The sequence below is a fragment of the Eulemur rufifrons genome, chromosome 29 (genome assembly GCF_041146395.1).
Source record: "Eulemur rufifrons isolate Redbay chromosome 29, OSU_ERuf_1, whole genome shotgun sequence".
Taxonomy (NCBI): domain Eukaryota; kingdom Metazoa; phylum Chordata; class Mammalia; order Primates; family Lemuridae; genus Eulemur; species Eulemur rufifrons.
Genome location: NC_091011.1, coordinates 94013148 through 94029365, shown reverse-complemented (window position 1 = coordinate 94029365; position 16218 = coordinate 94013148). Strand labels below are relative to the sequence as shown.

Sequence of the window (16218 nt, the reverse complement as noted above, 5' to 3'; positions counted from 1 at the left end):
AGATGCTCTCAGAGGTCAGTAAGAGAGGTTTTATTTTATCCTAACATAAACCACTCTGGCCAATAAGCTTGTGATCAATTTAGTTTCACGTTGGAGACTCAGAGAATTATGAAATATTCAGGCATGCTGGAAAGCAACAAGCCCTCCAAGTCTTCATTTTTGTGAAAGTTTCAGAGGAACCTGAGGGTTTTCTTAAACTTGTAAGTGCTAAGACCCTTCAGACTTTCTGTTTAGGTATGAACTAGTCACTCTCCTCCCAGGCTTTCGGGAGACAGTTAGCAGAGCTGGGTAATTGGAGGACAAAGTGCAGACAGCCAGATGTGACAAGCCCATCCGGTGTCTGGCCTGATTCTAACCGCTCCCTGGGCATCCTTGGGAGCTTGAGAAAGGAAGTGCTTGGGCTCCAGATGTAGGGGGAGCTGAGACAGGAGCCACAGATCCCAGGCCCCTGTTGTTGTTTTGATGTGTTTAGCTTCTGGAAAAAAAGTGGGTTAAGAGGTGGGGAATGATGATTAATGAGCTGCTAGTTTATTCTCACATTTATTGTTGGGGCTACTGAGTACCTGTCAGGCAGGTGAAAGGGTCTGAAGATTATAGACAAAGATATTTTTGGAAACATTTGCTTTTAGAATTAGTCAGTTTCAATTTTTTTAAACACTTATTTTTATTAGCTTTATTGAGATATTATTCATATACCATATAGTACATTGACTCAACATTTACAGTGCTTTTTGGTATATTCAAGGGAATGTGCAACCTCACCACTGTCAATGTCAGAACTTTTTCATCATCCCCAAGAGAAGCTCCCCATTAGCAGTCACTCCCCATTTCTCCCTAAGTCTCCCCAGGCGACCAGTAATTTACTTTCTACCTCTATGAATTTGCCTATTTCGTACCAATGGAATCATACAATATGTAGTATTTTGTGACTGAATTTTCACTTGGCATGTTTTCAAGGTTCATCCGTGTTACATGTTGGAATGAAGCACCGGCAGATGGGAGACGCAAAAGGGCCAACTGGGGAGAGCTTAGAGAAGGGACTTTTATATAAAGATATTGACTATATAAGAGAAACCAACACATGATGATGAAGCACCCAGGCGACGCTGCTATCACAGCGTGGTGAACAGGGAGGGAGCAGTTACTGGAAACTAGTTATAGGGAAGGGCTGCTCCAATATGGCTTTGGGGAGAGGAATGTAGCCACTGCCAACGTGCAGTCTGGCAAGGAGAAAGCTGGAGGAATGATACCTCCACTCTCTTTCGTCCCACTCTGAACCCAACCAAAGCCAAGGAAAAGAGGACCTGGCTGATGAAGTGCGTAAGGACAACCTCTGGGGCCACGGAATGAGGTGGAGAGAAAGAAGGGTGGGTTGGGGATCTGAAGGAGATATCCAGTGAAGTCAAAGGGTGACAAGTCAGACCTTTTTCCCTTGTGGTGGGGGAGCAATTTACACTAAAGATAATTCCCTCATCACGGCTTTTAACTTTCTTCTCCCGTCACCATTTCTCCCGTCGCCACCCAGGACTCCCTGTCCCCATACTATGTAAAATTTGATCTCTCACAAGGTTCAGTTCAGAAGCCACCTTCTTCTTGCTGCCCTTTGTTAGGTCTATCTCATTCCCTGCTCCACGGTTCCCAGTGTCAAGACGGAGTCCTGGTACTGAGCTGAGCTGGTGACAGAGCGATTACAAATGCAAAGCAATCCCAAACAGCTTATTACAGGAAAGAAAGAAACTATACGAAGTGAAAGTAAAGAAGGAAGCCACCCAAAGTGAAAATACGTTCCAGAGAGAGGAACAGGTCAGTCTCCCCAAGTGCCCAAAGACGTCGAGGACGCCCAGGTGGTTTCCTTTTATTGGCTTGGTCGGGGGCGGGCGTACCAGAGGTGGAGGATACCAACTGGTTACCAGGTGCTCTGTGTTTTCCTGAAGTCCCTTCCGCTGATTGGTCCCCGGCTTCTCCATCCCTAGGAACTACACCCCCCACCTGCACATTTGATCCTACCTAACACATTCCTCATAATTGCTCAGATGTGATCACCCTCTTTGGAAGTCCTATTGGAGATCGAACTACCCACAAGGTGATTCTACCTTTTATTGTTATTTACAGATACCTCATATGACTCACTGCGCAATACACACTTTTTTTTTTTTTTTTTTTTTTTTTTTTTTGAGACAGAGTCTCACTTTGTTGCCCGGGCTAGAGTGAGTGCCATGGCGTCAACCTAGCTCACAGCAACCTCAGACTCCTGGGCTCAAGCGATCCTACTGCCTCAGCCTCCCGAGTAGCTGGGACTACAGGCACGCGCCACCATGCCCGGCTAATTTTTTCTATATATATTTTAATTGTCCATATAATTTCTTTCTATTTTTAGTAGAGACGGGGTCTCGCTCTTGCTCAGGCTGGTCTCGAACTCCTGACCTTGAGCGATCCACCCGCCTCGGCCTCCCAGAGTGCTAGGATTACAGGCGTGAGCCACCGCGCCCGGCCTGCGCAATACACTCTTGAAACAGAGCCATTTCATTTACCTCGTACCTCCTGCAGAACCTGCACAGTGTCCTAATATTACACAGTGTTTCAGCTCAGATGGATGAACAAATGGATTTAGGATCAGGAATGATCGAATCTTCTTGGAATCTGCTAGTGTTGGAAGGGTCCCTCAATGCACTTCTCTTTTTAACTTTGCCATTTCGTGCTCCTACTCAGCAAAGACTCTGCCTTCAGGTGGGGACGCTGTTGGTAGCCTACTGAGCCTTTTCCTTCCCCTAAACAGAGCCCTGATTTTGTTCAAGCCTCCATCCTCCCCTTAGCAGCCAAGTATCAAAGGGAAAGCTTACCCTGAGCTAGGATAATTTAAGGGTAATGTGTTCTCTTTTGCCAGAAATTGGTTTAGGAATGGACACGTGACCAAGTTCTGGTTGCAGAGCCTTGAAGAGAGAGGTTTGCTTAAGATTTTCAAGAATGACCTTCCTCCCTCTTTAGAGAGAAGCTCCAGTTGTTGCTGGCAGCCACTTTACAGCTAGGAGGAGAACCAGCCTCAAGATGAAGAAGCCAGTGTGGATTGCAGAGCAGAGGTCTGAAAACCTGGGCTCTTGCTAACGTCATTGAGGGCAACCTGAAGTCTGCTTTATCTCTGAACTTCACTTGTTATGAATAAATATATTTCCTTTTTGGAAAGACCTTTGAGTTGGGTTTTCTGTTACTCTATGTCTGAAAGCAGGCCCCATACACCCTGCCGTTGTTTGCTGCTTCAACTCTGCTGATATAGGAGCCAAAATATCATTGAAGAGCCCTGTGAATGTTTAGACTAGCTCCGTGCCCAGGAATGTAAGAATGCTTCATGGTAGTGAGATCCTGTCAAGCCTGAAATATTATATATCATCTTACTAGTAGCTCATACTCTGGAGGATGGGAGTATTTTTTCTAGAATTTTGTTTATGTGGACCTGATTTTTTTTTTTTAAACAGTGTTAAAGATGTTTTCTATTCCATACACACAAAAAACCTTTTGCTTCTTCAAGGTAAGAATGAGCCTTAATCTCTGAACCAAGGGTAAGATCAGCAATAATATTTGCCAAAGAAAAGCCATATTTACCGAAGGGACCTTTCTACCCAGAACTCTTAGCAGGACTTGATGTTTCACCAGAGGGAGGAAACAGGGCTATTTATACAGTAAATTGACAAGCCAAATTCACAGTGAGATTTGTTTTGCTTTTCCTTGGAATTTAGATGGCAAGTCAAAGCCAGCTCTGAAGTGAGTTCCAGTCCATGTAGAGTGTTTATTAGAGGCACTTCAGTAGGCCAGGGGAGGGGGCTCATTGTTGACAGAATTTCTGGTCACTTAATTAGTAATTTCCAGGTAGCTGTCTTTCTGGGAAGAAAGATCTCATTTTCCTCCAACTATCTCTTTAAGCAGGAATGGACAAAAACTTTTGACTGGAGTTTGAGAGGCTGGGAGATGATGCATTGGAAATAAAAACAGGCACTGAAGGCCATTTTGTGGGGCCCCGGTGGCTGAAGAATTGAAAAATAATCATCAACAATTTATTAAGAAAGGGAGAGAATGAAGGGGTTTGGAGCCAGGAAAGGAGGAAGAAAAATGTGTTCAGAGTAAGAAAGTATATAGGAATGTAACGACAGAAGAAGAGTCAGGTTCATCAGGGTACAATTTAAGAGACATATTCAAACCTGATATGCTTTTATCTGGCGACAGACAAAAAATAGTTTTATTGGTGGTTCCTAAGTGGAAATATTCTGCAGGACTTTATTTTTTATTATTATTATTTTTAAGGCTGGTCAAAATAATGAATGATTCAAAAACTAAAAGCAGCAGATTTCTCTGGTTATAGTTACTGAAAGGCTGCAATGTTCTGGTTAGTCAATGAGCATCTGCTCCCTACAATCAAGCAGGAGGGGTTTGTTCCTTTTCTAAAGCCATGTAGTTTCATAAAACTGATCCTCTAAGTAGTCCTTTGTCTCTTTTTATCAGTAAATAACATTCTGGAGAAACTGACCATTGCTTCCCGACGTGTGTGGGAGACCAGAATATGTCACCCCAAAACACGAAAGATTGTTGGGCTGAAGACAAGAAGAAACAGACTCAGGAAAGCTCTCTGCCTTTCCTTCCTTTGCCTAAACACAGGCATAGATTTACAGAGACGAAAGGTGCCCTGCCCTGTCCCCTACCAGGGAGAACAAAGCTTAGCCACAGAAAGCAACTTTAGACCATTATCTGCCTGGAGACGGTTCCGGAGGAATCTGCATGAAAAAGCTTTACTAACTAGCTTTATCTGCCAGTCATTTGCCTTCCCCCAAGGTGCCACCCCTAGAGACTCAAAGTCCTTTTCCTTTGTCTTGTCACTTCTCTAAAAATTTACTGTTCTTTGTTGAAGATGCTAGTAGGGTTGGAATTCAAAGCCCCCCCTTTGAGAACTACTCTTTCCCTGGGTGTCTCATATGCATATATGAAATTGTTGCTCTCTTGCTAATCTGTCTTTTATGAGAGGGGTCCGTTCCAATGAAGAACCTATGAGGGCTGAGGAAAAAATTATTTTTCTTCCTCTACACATAGTTTTGTCTGTCTGCTCCATAAATTTATTTTTGTAATATCAGTGTTTCTCAAAGTGGTCTGTGGGCTACCAATTTCAGCATCCCCTGGGATGCTTGTTAAAAGGTATTATTGTCAGTCTGCACAGCCACTGGAATGACCAGAATCTCTGGGGTGGGGTATTTTTAACAGTACCTGACTTTTTACAAATCCTAATGTTGAGAAACACTGGTCTAGATTTTAAGTTTCTTGAAACAAAATCCATGTCATTTGATTTTGTTCCCTTCTAACGCCTAGCACATAGAAGGTGCTTAATAAATAATTTTTGGAGGAATGAATCTAAGAAAAGTGAAACTGTCTAAAAACTTGGCCTCGAAGTTCCTTGCTGTCCTGTCCTTGCCTCTCTGCAGAGCAAGCCTAACCTGTCTGTTCATAATCTTGTTTCTTGGGATTTGTGGCGGTGACAGTGCGACCCTCGCAGCCTGTCCTGTCCAGATGATTCCCGCAGCGTGAACGTAGCTGGGCTTCCGTCCTCTCGAGCCTGGCTCTCAGGCCGTCCTGTTCATCCTACGAACTACCCAGTATCATTTCAATAAACTCCCTTTCTCCTTACGTTTGCCAGTGTAGTCCAGTCTGGCCAAGACACAGTACACACACAAGGTATTTGAACAGTAAGAATTTAATTTAAAAAATGTTCGCTAGGCAAAAATGTATTTATTATAAAATCATGAAAGAATAAAAAGAGAACTCAAAGGTATCACGGAGGTAGCAACTGCAGCTTCCACTCCTGAGGCTGAAGAAACAAGCAGCAAGGGGAATGTGCAGAAACTTAGGGAGGTGGCCCCAGGGAGCTGGAACTCTGAGCTGGGGGCACTGCTCTGCCTGGTCTGGTGTGTGTGAGGTGCGAGGAAGGAGGTCAGTTCTGCAAGTCCTGAAGAAACTGACAATTTCCAACCAACTCAAATGCCCCCTTGCAGAGGAGATGCTGCTGCCGTGGGTCAAGAGGCACCGCTAGCGCTAGCGCGGGACAGTGAGCAGGCAGGCAGAAGAGGCCTTTCCTCCCCTACCAGCCTTGAGGGTTCCCTTTTCTCCCCTGATTGCCAAAGGCCAACTTGGCCCCAGCTGCACCAAGCTGCGGGTGGAAGGGAGGGTGTGGAGCTGAGAGATGATGGCTTAGCGATCAGCACAGCCCGAGTTGGTATTTATCCAAATGAGTTGAAAACTCAGGTCCTTGCAAAAACCTCCACATAGATGTTTACAGCTGTTTTAGACATAATTTCCCAAACTTGGAAGCAACCAAGACGTCCTTCAGCAGGTGAATGAATGAACTATGGTACATCCAGACAATGGATTATTATTCAGCACGAAAAAGAAATGAGCTGTCAAGCCATGAAAAGACATGGAGAAACTTCAATGCACAGTGCACTAAGTGAAAGAAGCCAATCTGTAAAGGCCACTCACTGTATAATTCCAACTATTTGGCATTCTGGAAAAGGCAAAATTATGGAGACAGTAAAAAGATCAGTGGTTGCCATGGGGCGGAGTTTTAGCACAATGAAACTACTCTGTATGATATTGTAATGGGGGATACATATTTTGCATTTGTCCAAACCCATAGAATGTACAACACCAAGAGTGAACTCTAATATTAACTGTGGACTTTGGGTGATAATGATGTGTTGATGTTGGTTCATCAGTTGTAACAAATGTACCACTCCGGGGCAGGATGTTGATAGTGAGGAGGTTGTGTATGTACGGGGGCAGGAGGTATATGGAAATCTCTACTTTCCATTTAATTTCATTGTGAACCTAAAATAGCTCTAAAAATAAAGTTGATTAATTAAAAAATATATTTAAAAAATCCACATTTCAGTGAAGATAGTTAATTCTTTTTTCATACTCAAACGCATCAACTGCAGAATAGGAATTGTAACTCTGAAATGTTTAATGTTAATCTAAAATCTATTTGGTGTGAACTAAAATAAAATTTTAAGGCTCACCCCCCCCCCCACCACCAGCTGACTAAATGGACCCCCTCGTGGCCAAAGGAATATCCTAAAACTAAATTGCCTGCCAGGGGGAGGGAGGTCAGACATGCCTCATCATGCCCCTCTCCCTTCTTGGGGACATCCTTTGTAACCCATTAACAGGCCTAAGGGTATGCAAGACAAACCTACAGGCCCTCAATTTACACAACAAATCTATGTCCCGGTTTATCTCTGATAAACAGCAACTATGTTAAAACATTTCAAGCCTTTAGATAAAGCTTCATGTCTTTAACCAATTACAAGCCAAAGAATCTTTAAACCCACCTATAACCTGTAAGCCCCCACTTTGAGATGGCCCACCTTTTCGGGCCAAATCAATGTATGCCTCCCACGTGTTGATTTATGACTTTACCTGTAACCCCTGTCTCCCTAAAATGTATAAAACCAAACTGTAAATCCAGCCACACCGAGTCCACTAGCTCAAGGCCTCTTGGGCGTGGCTCCGGGTCATGGTCCTCAAATCTGGCTCAGAATAAACCTCTTTAAAATTATTTTACAGAGTTTGGCTTTTTTCCGTTGACACTGGAAAAAAATTTTAAATTGTACACAACCTGTTGTAATTTGTAGTTAATAATTTTCTTGCTAATATTCCCAGTCATTTGTGACAATGGTTAATCATTGGTTAATGTGATAAATTTAATGGTTATGACCTGGATAGGCCAAAGCATCCTTTCATAACATAAAATCTAATCAGCTTTAACACCAAGGTAGTCAAGAATACCATGGGTTAAAAAAAAGCAAACAAACAAAATGACCCGGTAAATGTTTTGGAACTATTAAGTGAAACCTGGTGTTCACTGTTACTTGGTTGGGACTTCTGGCTTCTCAGAGTCCCTAAACATTCCTAGGGCCAAGCAGCGGTCACATGGGGAAGCCCTTACTGATGTCTCATGTCAATAGGAATGGCCATGAGTGTAGGCTGCACTTGCTGTGTAGGTTCCTGGACCACGACATTAACAAAGATGTCATCCTTTTGAATAGAAGCCAAATGATTGTAGCACTCAAGTGTGCCAAACCTTATTCTCTAAGGATATATCTGACACATTAAATTCTATCACATTTTTTTCTAAACCATTTGGTTGGATTGTAAGTATGTCTCCTATAAAGTGTCACCCTCCTTCTCCCAAGCAAATCAAATGATAACTGTACTGCTTTGTACGTGGGTGTCATCCCAGTCACCCTTACTGGCAAGTTGGCACAGTCCTTCCTCTGACTTCATTTCCAGCAAGCATCTCTCTGGGCTCTGACCCTTTCCGGTCCGTCCCAGCTTCGAGTTCCCCCCCAGACTGGCTCTTTCCCCCCTCCCCACCCTGGCTTCACGCTCAGCCTTCCCCAAATGCATTAGATGCTGAATCAGAGGAAAAGCACTTTGACTTTAAATTAACATTTTAAATAAAAGATAACTTAAAATTTTTTTTTATTATAAAAGCAATATATCTTCTCTATTTAAAGAAATTCAGAACCCTCTAAGTTTTTTTTTTTTTTTTTTTTTGGAGACAGAGTCTCGCTCTGTTGCCCGGGCTAGAGTGAGTGCCGTGGCGTCAGCCTAGCTCACAGCAACCTCAAACTCCTGGGCTCAAGCAATCCTCCTGCCTCAGCCTCCCGAGTAGCTGGGACTACAGGCATGTGCCACCATGCCCGGCTAATTTTTTCTATATATATATTTAGCTGTCTATATAATTTCTTTCTATTTTTAGTAGAGATGGGGTCTCGATCTTGCTCAGGCTGGTCTCGAACTCCTGAGCTCAAACGATCCGCCCACCTCGGCCTCCCAGAGTGCTAGGATTACAGGCGTGAGCCACCGCGCCCGGCCTGAACCCTCTAAGTTTTGAAAAAATAACATGCAACCCATAGTGCCATTCATAGACAACTACTGCTAAGACTTTGGTGTATATTCCAGTGATTTGATTAGATTCAATCGTATCTACCCTATAATGTTCCTCTCATTCATTTGGGAGGCTTCCTTTAAGAGATGGGATTGGGCAATGATAATTTTTTTCTCATTTTCTTTTAAGCACATATATGTCATTATCATTCAGAGTCATCATTCAAAGATCAATTTCTTTGGTTCACATCAAATTGCCCCTGGCCTAGGAGGTGTTTTCTTCTTCTTTTTAGTCTTTTAATGCTAAACAGACTTTCCCTGGCATGGCGAGCCTGCAGTGAGTCCTTACCGACAGGCAGACATCACCCTCTTGCTGACCCTGCAGTTCATGCAGCTGTTCCCAGGGAAAGGTTGTAAGTCCTATCTGTTCTTGAGTGGCCACAAGATACCCTGAGCCTGGGGCTGTGTCAATTCCAGGCACTCTGCCACAGTCAGGGTGTGGGCAAATGGAAGGCAGCGGGAATTGCAAAGTGGGAAGAGAGCAAAGAGTGCTGGAGAGCTAGGTGTGGAAACTGTGGTCCCAGTGGAACTGAACACCCAAGGCCGGAGGCAAATCCAGAGAGGGAGCTCATACTTTGAGTGCTTGTTTGAGGTTCTAGCGGGAGAGCACAGCTGCTCGTGTACCCTAGACTGAAGATCAGTCCTCCTCTATCAGGGAAGGCCGTCCTCCTTGACAGGGCTCGCAGCTTCGGGAGGGATGCACATGGAGCAGTGAGGGAGGGAAGGGACACCTACTGGTCCAGCCAGATCAGCCTGGTGGTCAATGGGGCAACAGATGTCACAGCCAGGTCACCCTCACATCCGGCAGCCCATACTTTGATGCAAACTGCATGCCTACCAGGAGGGGGATGTCTGAGTACTCAGGCAAGGCAAAGCTTGGGGTGAGTAGGGATCAAAGATCAAAGACAGGCAATGAATTAAAGGTCCAGGTCTTTAAAAACAGGGAAGGGGAACCAGGCAAAGAGAGAGGGGACAGGTGCAGGCCCCATGCCAAAGAGTGACCAAGACAGAGGCTTCCTGTGGACTTATCTCCAGAGCAAGACCTAGTCTGGGTGTCAAGCGGGCTCCTGAACTGAGAGAGCACAGAACAAGACTATTCCTTCTATCGCAGTGGAGAAAACTGCACAGTTTTTATGTTTTAAAAGCTCAGGTCAACGTGACTCAGGTCAGATGCAAGAATACTCAGTGGGCTGCTTTGTGAGGACTCTTCTCCCCAAGGAGATTCCAGGCCTCTTTGGGGGCAATGAGTCTGTCTCTGTCTCTCTCTTCTCTTAAATGTCCTTAAGCCCAGTGCCCTGTCGCACAGTAGATAGTCAAAAACATTTGTTGAATAAATAAATGAATGGATTCTCAAGAGAGATTGATTGGCTAAAAACAGCAGTTTTTAGACCTTAGAATCATTAGCTTACCTTATATCTTGCCGTGGCATATGATGGGTTAGATTGACCCTGATCACCTTGGAATAGATGCAAACAGTGACTGTCCTCCCAGCCAGGCAGAGATCACTTCTGTGCCTTTCCCTGCTGGGCAGGAGACTTGGCGTTCACTTTCAGGGCCTGAAAATTCCGAGGGACACTCTTCGTAGCTGAGGCTTGTGAACTCCCACTTGCATTTTGGAAAAGGAATTACCTTCCCAGGATGTTGTCAAGGAGAGCAACAATTCACCACCAATATTTAAAATCAAGTCATACGTATCCCCAGAGGCAGCTGGAGGATTCAGAAATAGGGTGGGCGCCTTCCTGACCCCCAGATTGGCAGGACTACAAGTAAGGTCTCAGCTAAGTATGAAATGCCTGGAGCAAACTGGAGGTGAAAGAGGGGCCGCTGGCCTGGCCGGGGCAGGATAATGGGCAGCCCCTCCCTGAGCTCATTATCCCCACCTGCTCCTGTCTTCTCAGATTAGAATCCCAATGTGAGTTTACAGAAAGTCAGCTGGAGCTTGTCTTCCATGTAATTCAGATCGTGTTGCCTGCAGCTCTTAGGTACTTAAATAAACAGAAGGACTAATACTGCTATTGAAAATGTAATTAAGGGCATTCATTGTAAAGTAATAATGAATTACCTCACCCTCACCATATGGCCAGAACTGATTAACACCTAGGAAAAAAATGATCTAAAACCTCTAAAATCGGAATTAATGTTTCAGATCATAATGAGAAACATTTTTTTGGAGATGGAAATAAAAAGTGGTTGGGAATTTACTAAACAAGAGGCACAAATAAAATATTGAGGATAAAATCCCGAAAAATCTCATTTAGATGAGGTGAGATGTTTTTAGTACAGAACCATACCAAAAACACAAAAATAAATTAGCAAATTGGAATTGTCATTAAATTGGATGATTTTTTTCGCTACCATTTCTCTTATAATTATGAGGAATTAATGGAAGAGTCTCCATCTAGGCTGGCAGTTTCATAAATCACCAGGGATGACCTCAGCATATCGACTGAAAATCTTTTTTCATAAATTACTAATTGAAATGCCGTTTGTTGTCAGGAAGATCACGCAGTGTGATTTAATCCCTTAGGATTAGCTAAAATGCTAGAAATGTTAGAATTTCTGGATAGTGCCAAACAGGTTAGCATCGTGAAAGATGCCTAGGAGGTTGCAGCCCCGTTTGGAAGACAGGGTTGCTATTAAGGTAGTTTGCAGGGGCACCCTGGGGTGGTCCTGGTACTTGGTTAGCATATATGCCCGAGTGCCACTGGAGGAAGCATAGAGAAGCAGAAGGTGGGATACCTGCCCACCAGAATCCCTGCGATTACTCTGTGTACTGCTTGGGGAAAGTTTAATGGGCTCAACACCTCTCTTGAGGGAAGGCGAGAGAGAATCTTTTTTTTTTTTCTGGAAATATTTCTGTGGGTGGCGGGATGGCAGGATCGTGATTACTTGCAACAGAGCTGGGCGAGCTGGTAGGGCAGGTGTGCCAAGAACTGGGCCTGGAAGCTTGGACCTGCAGCCACAACTCAGGCCCCAGTTTTGCTTTTTTGTGTCTCTGCCTTTGGCCACTAGAGAAGATGGACAAAACTCATAGTTTTATTTCCTCAACTGCTTCTAAAAAGGCCAAAGCTCTAAATTAGGGCACCTAATGTTTTGGTCCAGAGCAATGGACCCTCGTGAGAGTAAATCAGAGAGTTCCCAGGTGGAAGAAGTCAGTCCTACACAAAGAAGCCACTGGGTTTGGGTCACCCTGGGGCGAACAGAGCGAAGTGTATCAGCCCAGGTAGGAATCAGGGAATATCCGTGTGTTTCAGTGATTCGTACACCGTCAGTGATATTTCCTCTTGTCAGAGCTGAGGGGGGGCTGCTGAGAACATGACTCCTTGGGGAAAGGGAACAAACTCTGCCTCTAGAACAGATCTGGATTCATCTTCCGCTGCTGAATCTGAGCTCAGGGAGTCTGGGCCCCTCGCTCTCTGGGCAGTTTTTATACTAGATGATCTTCTAATTTCTTGTAATTGCTGTGACACGCAGTCTCCTCAATGAGGGCCCCATGTGGGGACATGATCAGTCTCAAATCTGGTTCAGTCACGAAGCCCCCCGTTGGAGGACTTCACCCTGAAACCCATGGACAAACAAAGAAATCCTGCAACCCCCTAATCTGAAATGCCTGAAAACGTCAGCGTGGCGACAGATGGCCCCGCTTCTCAGTGTAAGTATAAGCAACAATGCCCTCAGCAGGCCATTGATTCTGCTTGTGAAATTTAAATATCTGAACAATGACTGATGGTTCTAGTGAGAAGTGCACCTTCAGTCCCTGCCTGATTTAATCAGACCTCTATAGTCCTAGTAAAAATAGGGCCATAAATGGCCTTATTTATGGCAAATGCTTGGGGTCCCCAGGTTGCTGAGCTGTGGATATGCATGGCGCTGAGGTGTGGGTGGGGACAGGGTTGGAAATAATTCTTCCAGCAGAAAACAATGTATTCCACAGGCACAGAATACAGCAGGGCCTGAAGGCGCAGAGACCAAGACAGCTCATGGGAGGAGCTGAGAGGGAAAGAAGTACTTTCTCTTAGAGAGAAAGTTTTCAAAGCTTTTGACTTGGAGAAAAGTGAAAACTGCAGTTTAATTTTAAGGAATGCGATTATTATAAAAGCCTAGACTCTTTCAAATTACAAAGTCTTATTTACGAAAGGAAGAGTTTGAGGTTTCCCTTTAAAGCAGAATGGGGAAAACAGGATCATGTGAACACATTGATGCCCACGCTAGTAAAACAGTTTTTCCCTGGAGCCATGGTGTTTTGTTAAAACAAAATGAACCTTTCTAATTGGTTATTTTTTTAATGTTTTCTGTGAGTGAGTTATATGCAATGCAATCCACGTTTTTAGAATTAAATTGTCAATATTAATCGTAACATTTTCACCAAACCAACCACAGGGTTTTGCTTCACGTGGCCCCGGGGCTCAAAACTAGCATGAGTTAAATACAACTCGCACGGCAGTCAATGTGTTAAGCATTGTTTGTTAGCAGTTAATGATCATGGTGGCATATCTGTGTGCCTTACTCTGAAATAGGTTTTACTTTGCTTAAATTAGTAATTAGTAAATATTAGTGCTTTATTAGTTTAATAATACATTTATTAAGAGCAGTTTATTTTCACAGAAAACACCTAATTAGCTGGTATTGTATGCTATAAAAGAGAAATGTCATAATTCCCATTGGCAGCTGTTTATACCACAACGAGGAGCCAGAGTGCACTTGGTACTTAAAATCCCAATTATAAGCATAGTGCTGAGGACTCTCAGGCTATTTTCTGCAAATCTAAACCTTCATAAAAGGGATAGAACAACAGAATGAGTGCCCAGTCATGGCATAAATGGTTGGAGGTCCTTTGGGCACAAAGATCCTTGACTGTGGAGTGTCTCTGGTACTTTCGAGGTTAGCTCTGTTTTAAGTATAGATGCAAAGTCCGAGTAGCATAGCTGAGCTATTACAAATAAAATCAAAAGCAAGATATACTTAAGAATGACTTTTAATTTTTATCACTTGAAACCCTGCCTTTTGTCTGCAATTACACATGCCTTTGATCATTGCCTTGAGTGGGAGTCCCCTATAAAAATGTTTATATGCCTATACTGCTGTGTTTAATTTAAAGGATCTAGGAAATAATTTCAGAAATGGGCAGTCTCCTAGACATTAACACCTGACTTAGAAACACCCAAATGTAAATGTAAAGCTGCAAGGGAGATTTTTGACCCTTTCTTTCTGTATTAATTGCGGTGTGGACAGCAGTGGGCGTTGTGGAAAGATGCTGAACTCTGCAGCACTAGGGTTAAAACCCACAGTGGGATTAGACTGCCCCAAGCCGCCCAGTTTCTATTCTGGACTCTGGTCTGGGTCCACAGGCCTCCTGGGGGCTGGCAGCAGCTGCCTTTGGGCTGTCAGGGTGGGGTCCTTCAAGGAGCAGCCGAGCAGCTGCTGTGCTCCATCTTTCTTTTGCCCACCCTGGGACAGCTCTTCTTCCTCCCCCTCTTCCTTCCATTCTGGCTAAGAGACCCTTCTCCCAACTGGAGGTTTCCACTCTCAACACTGCATCAGTCAGTCTCTACCAGAGTAGTAACAACCCCTGCCTGGAATATTTTTATTACAATGCAAAAAATTGTTATCTACTGTTTCTTGAGCTCTTCAACGCTAAGTGCTTCAAATGAATTATCCCTCTAAACTACTGCATCTGGACAATTTCAGATCAGTATGTTATTGCTTGATCTTGGGGTGATATGGCTTCTTTTTCAAGAGAGCTGGAGAGATCTCCAGCACTACAGGAAAGATATATTGGCCTAATTTTCATCTAGAGAAAAGGAACTGGACTTGGCTTGGCTAAGCCCCAAGTGGCCTGAAATGCTGTTGTCCCATTCATGGTGTTATTCCAGACTGAATAAGCCAGATGTTGGGAAATCTAATATTTGTTGAACTACTGTGTTTTGTTATAAATGTCTTGTTGGAATCCTATGGCCAGACCACACTGTTGGCAGGAACTGAGTTTTTCCTGAAGGGAGTGGGTATTCCCACCATCAAAGATCCTGGGAAGATCAGTCATCTTGGGACAGGGAATGTGTACTGGGCAAGCGGCCCTTGGCCTGGCAAAGCGTGTGGGGGAACTGCCTTTTCTCTGGGCCTCAAGGGTGCATAGGGACCAGGTTGGGTGGTCTGTGCCTCATCAATTCTGAAAACAGTCATATCTAGAATTCAGTTTTAAAGGATTTCTGTATTGCAGTTCTTTACTGTTATCCCCAGGAGTAGTGGACATTTGTCGTTTTTGTCTCCTTCAACTTACCCCTTTCTGGTAACAGCACCTTTGATTTTCCTCTGGGTGATTGGATCCACCACACATTCCATGGGTATCAGACAGGGCTGGCCCTATCCCGTGGCTTCATGGGTGTGCATGTGACACAGACCTGGCCATTGAGAGTCCTGCACACCCCTGGCCATAGTGATTGGTTCATGGCTGAGCATATAACCCCAACTGGGCCAATCAGAACCAGCCTCAGGACTTGCTAAGACTATTGGGAAAAGAGTCATCTTCTTACCATTGGGATGGATAAGCCTAGAGCTGCTGGCTTTACTCCCCACTCCCTCTCCCCCTTCTTGATTTCCAGTGACCTTTATATCTCTTTGTACCCATGTGTGCCCGTCAATTAGCTCCCAATTATTAGAGAGTACATGTGGTGTTTGTTGTTCTTTTCCTGAAACAGGAAAGAATCTGGACCTGGTTCATGAAAGGTTGTTTTAATATCTTGGGGTGAGCCCAAAATGGACTCCTATTGCAATACACCTTGACTTAGACATGGTCTTGAAGTTCATTTGAGTGGACGTTCTCTTCACACAGAGCTTCTGCTTCATGTGGAGAGATAAGTGCCCCAGGTAAGGATACACTTGGACTCCTGAGCAGTGGCTCAGGCTTGCCTGGTTTGTCAGGACCCTGGAAGAAGTCATCTGCAAAGAGGCATGCAGAAAGAGGCATGCGATACCTATGGGAATGATCCAGAGTGTAAGACTTTGGTGTCATACTTGAGGCCCACCCAGAGCATCCACTCCAGAGAAGGTGCTAAACAACCAGGTGGACAGGATGACTCACGTTCTGGATGTCAGCCAGCCTTTGTCCTCGGCCGTCCCAGTGTTTGCACAGTGGGCCAGTGAGTGGAATGGCTTTGGTCGGAGAGGGAGGCTATGCAAGGGCTGGACAGACCTGAATCCCTGTCACCAAGGCTAATGTAGCTCTTGCTCTCCTTCTCG

At 44.3% G+C, this 16218-nt stretch overlaps 1 protein-coding gene across 1 annotated transcript; it reads right to left on the bottom strand.

The window, feature by feature from the left end:
- Positions 1-207: 207 nt before the first annotated feature.
- C29H7orf33 (chromosome 29 C7orf33 homolog) lies at positions 208-15321 on the bottom strand. Its single transcript, XM_069461686.1, is given in 5 exon segments — positions 208-338; positions 341-396; positions 398-465; positions 10392-10461; positions 15260-15321. Coding segments are annotated over 5 exon segments (387 nt in total).
- Positions 15322-16218: the final 897 nt, after the last annotated feature.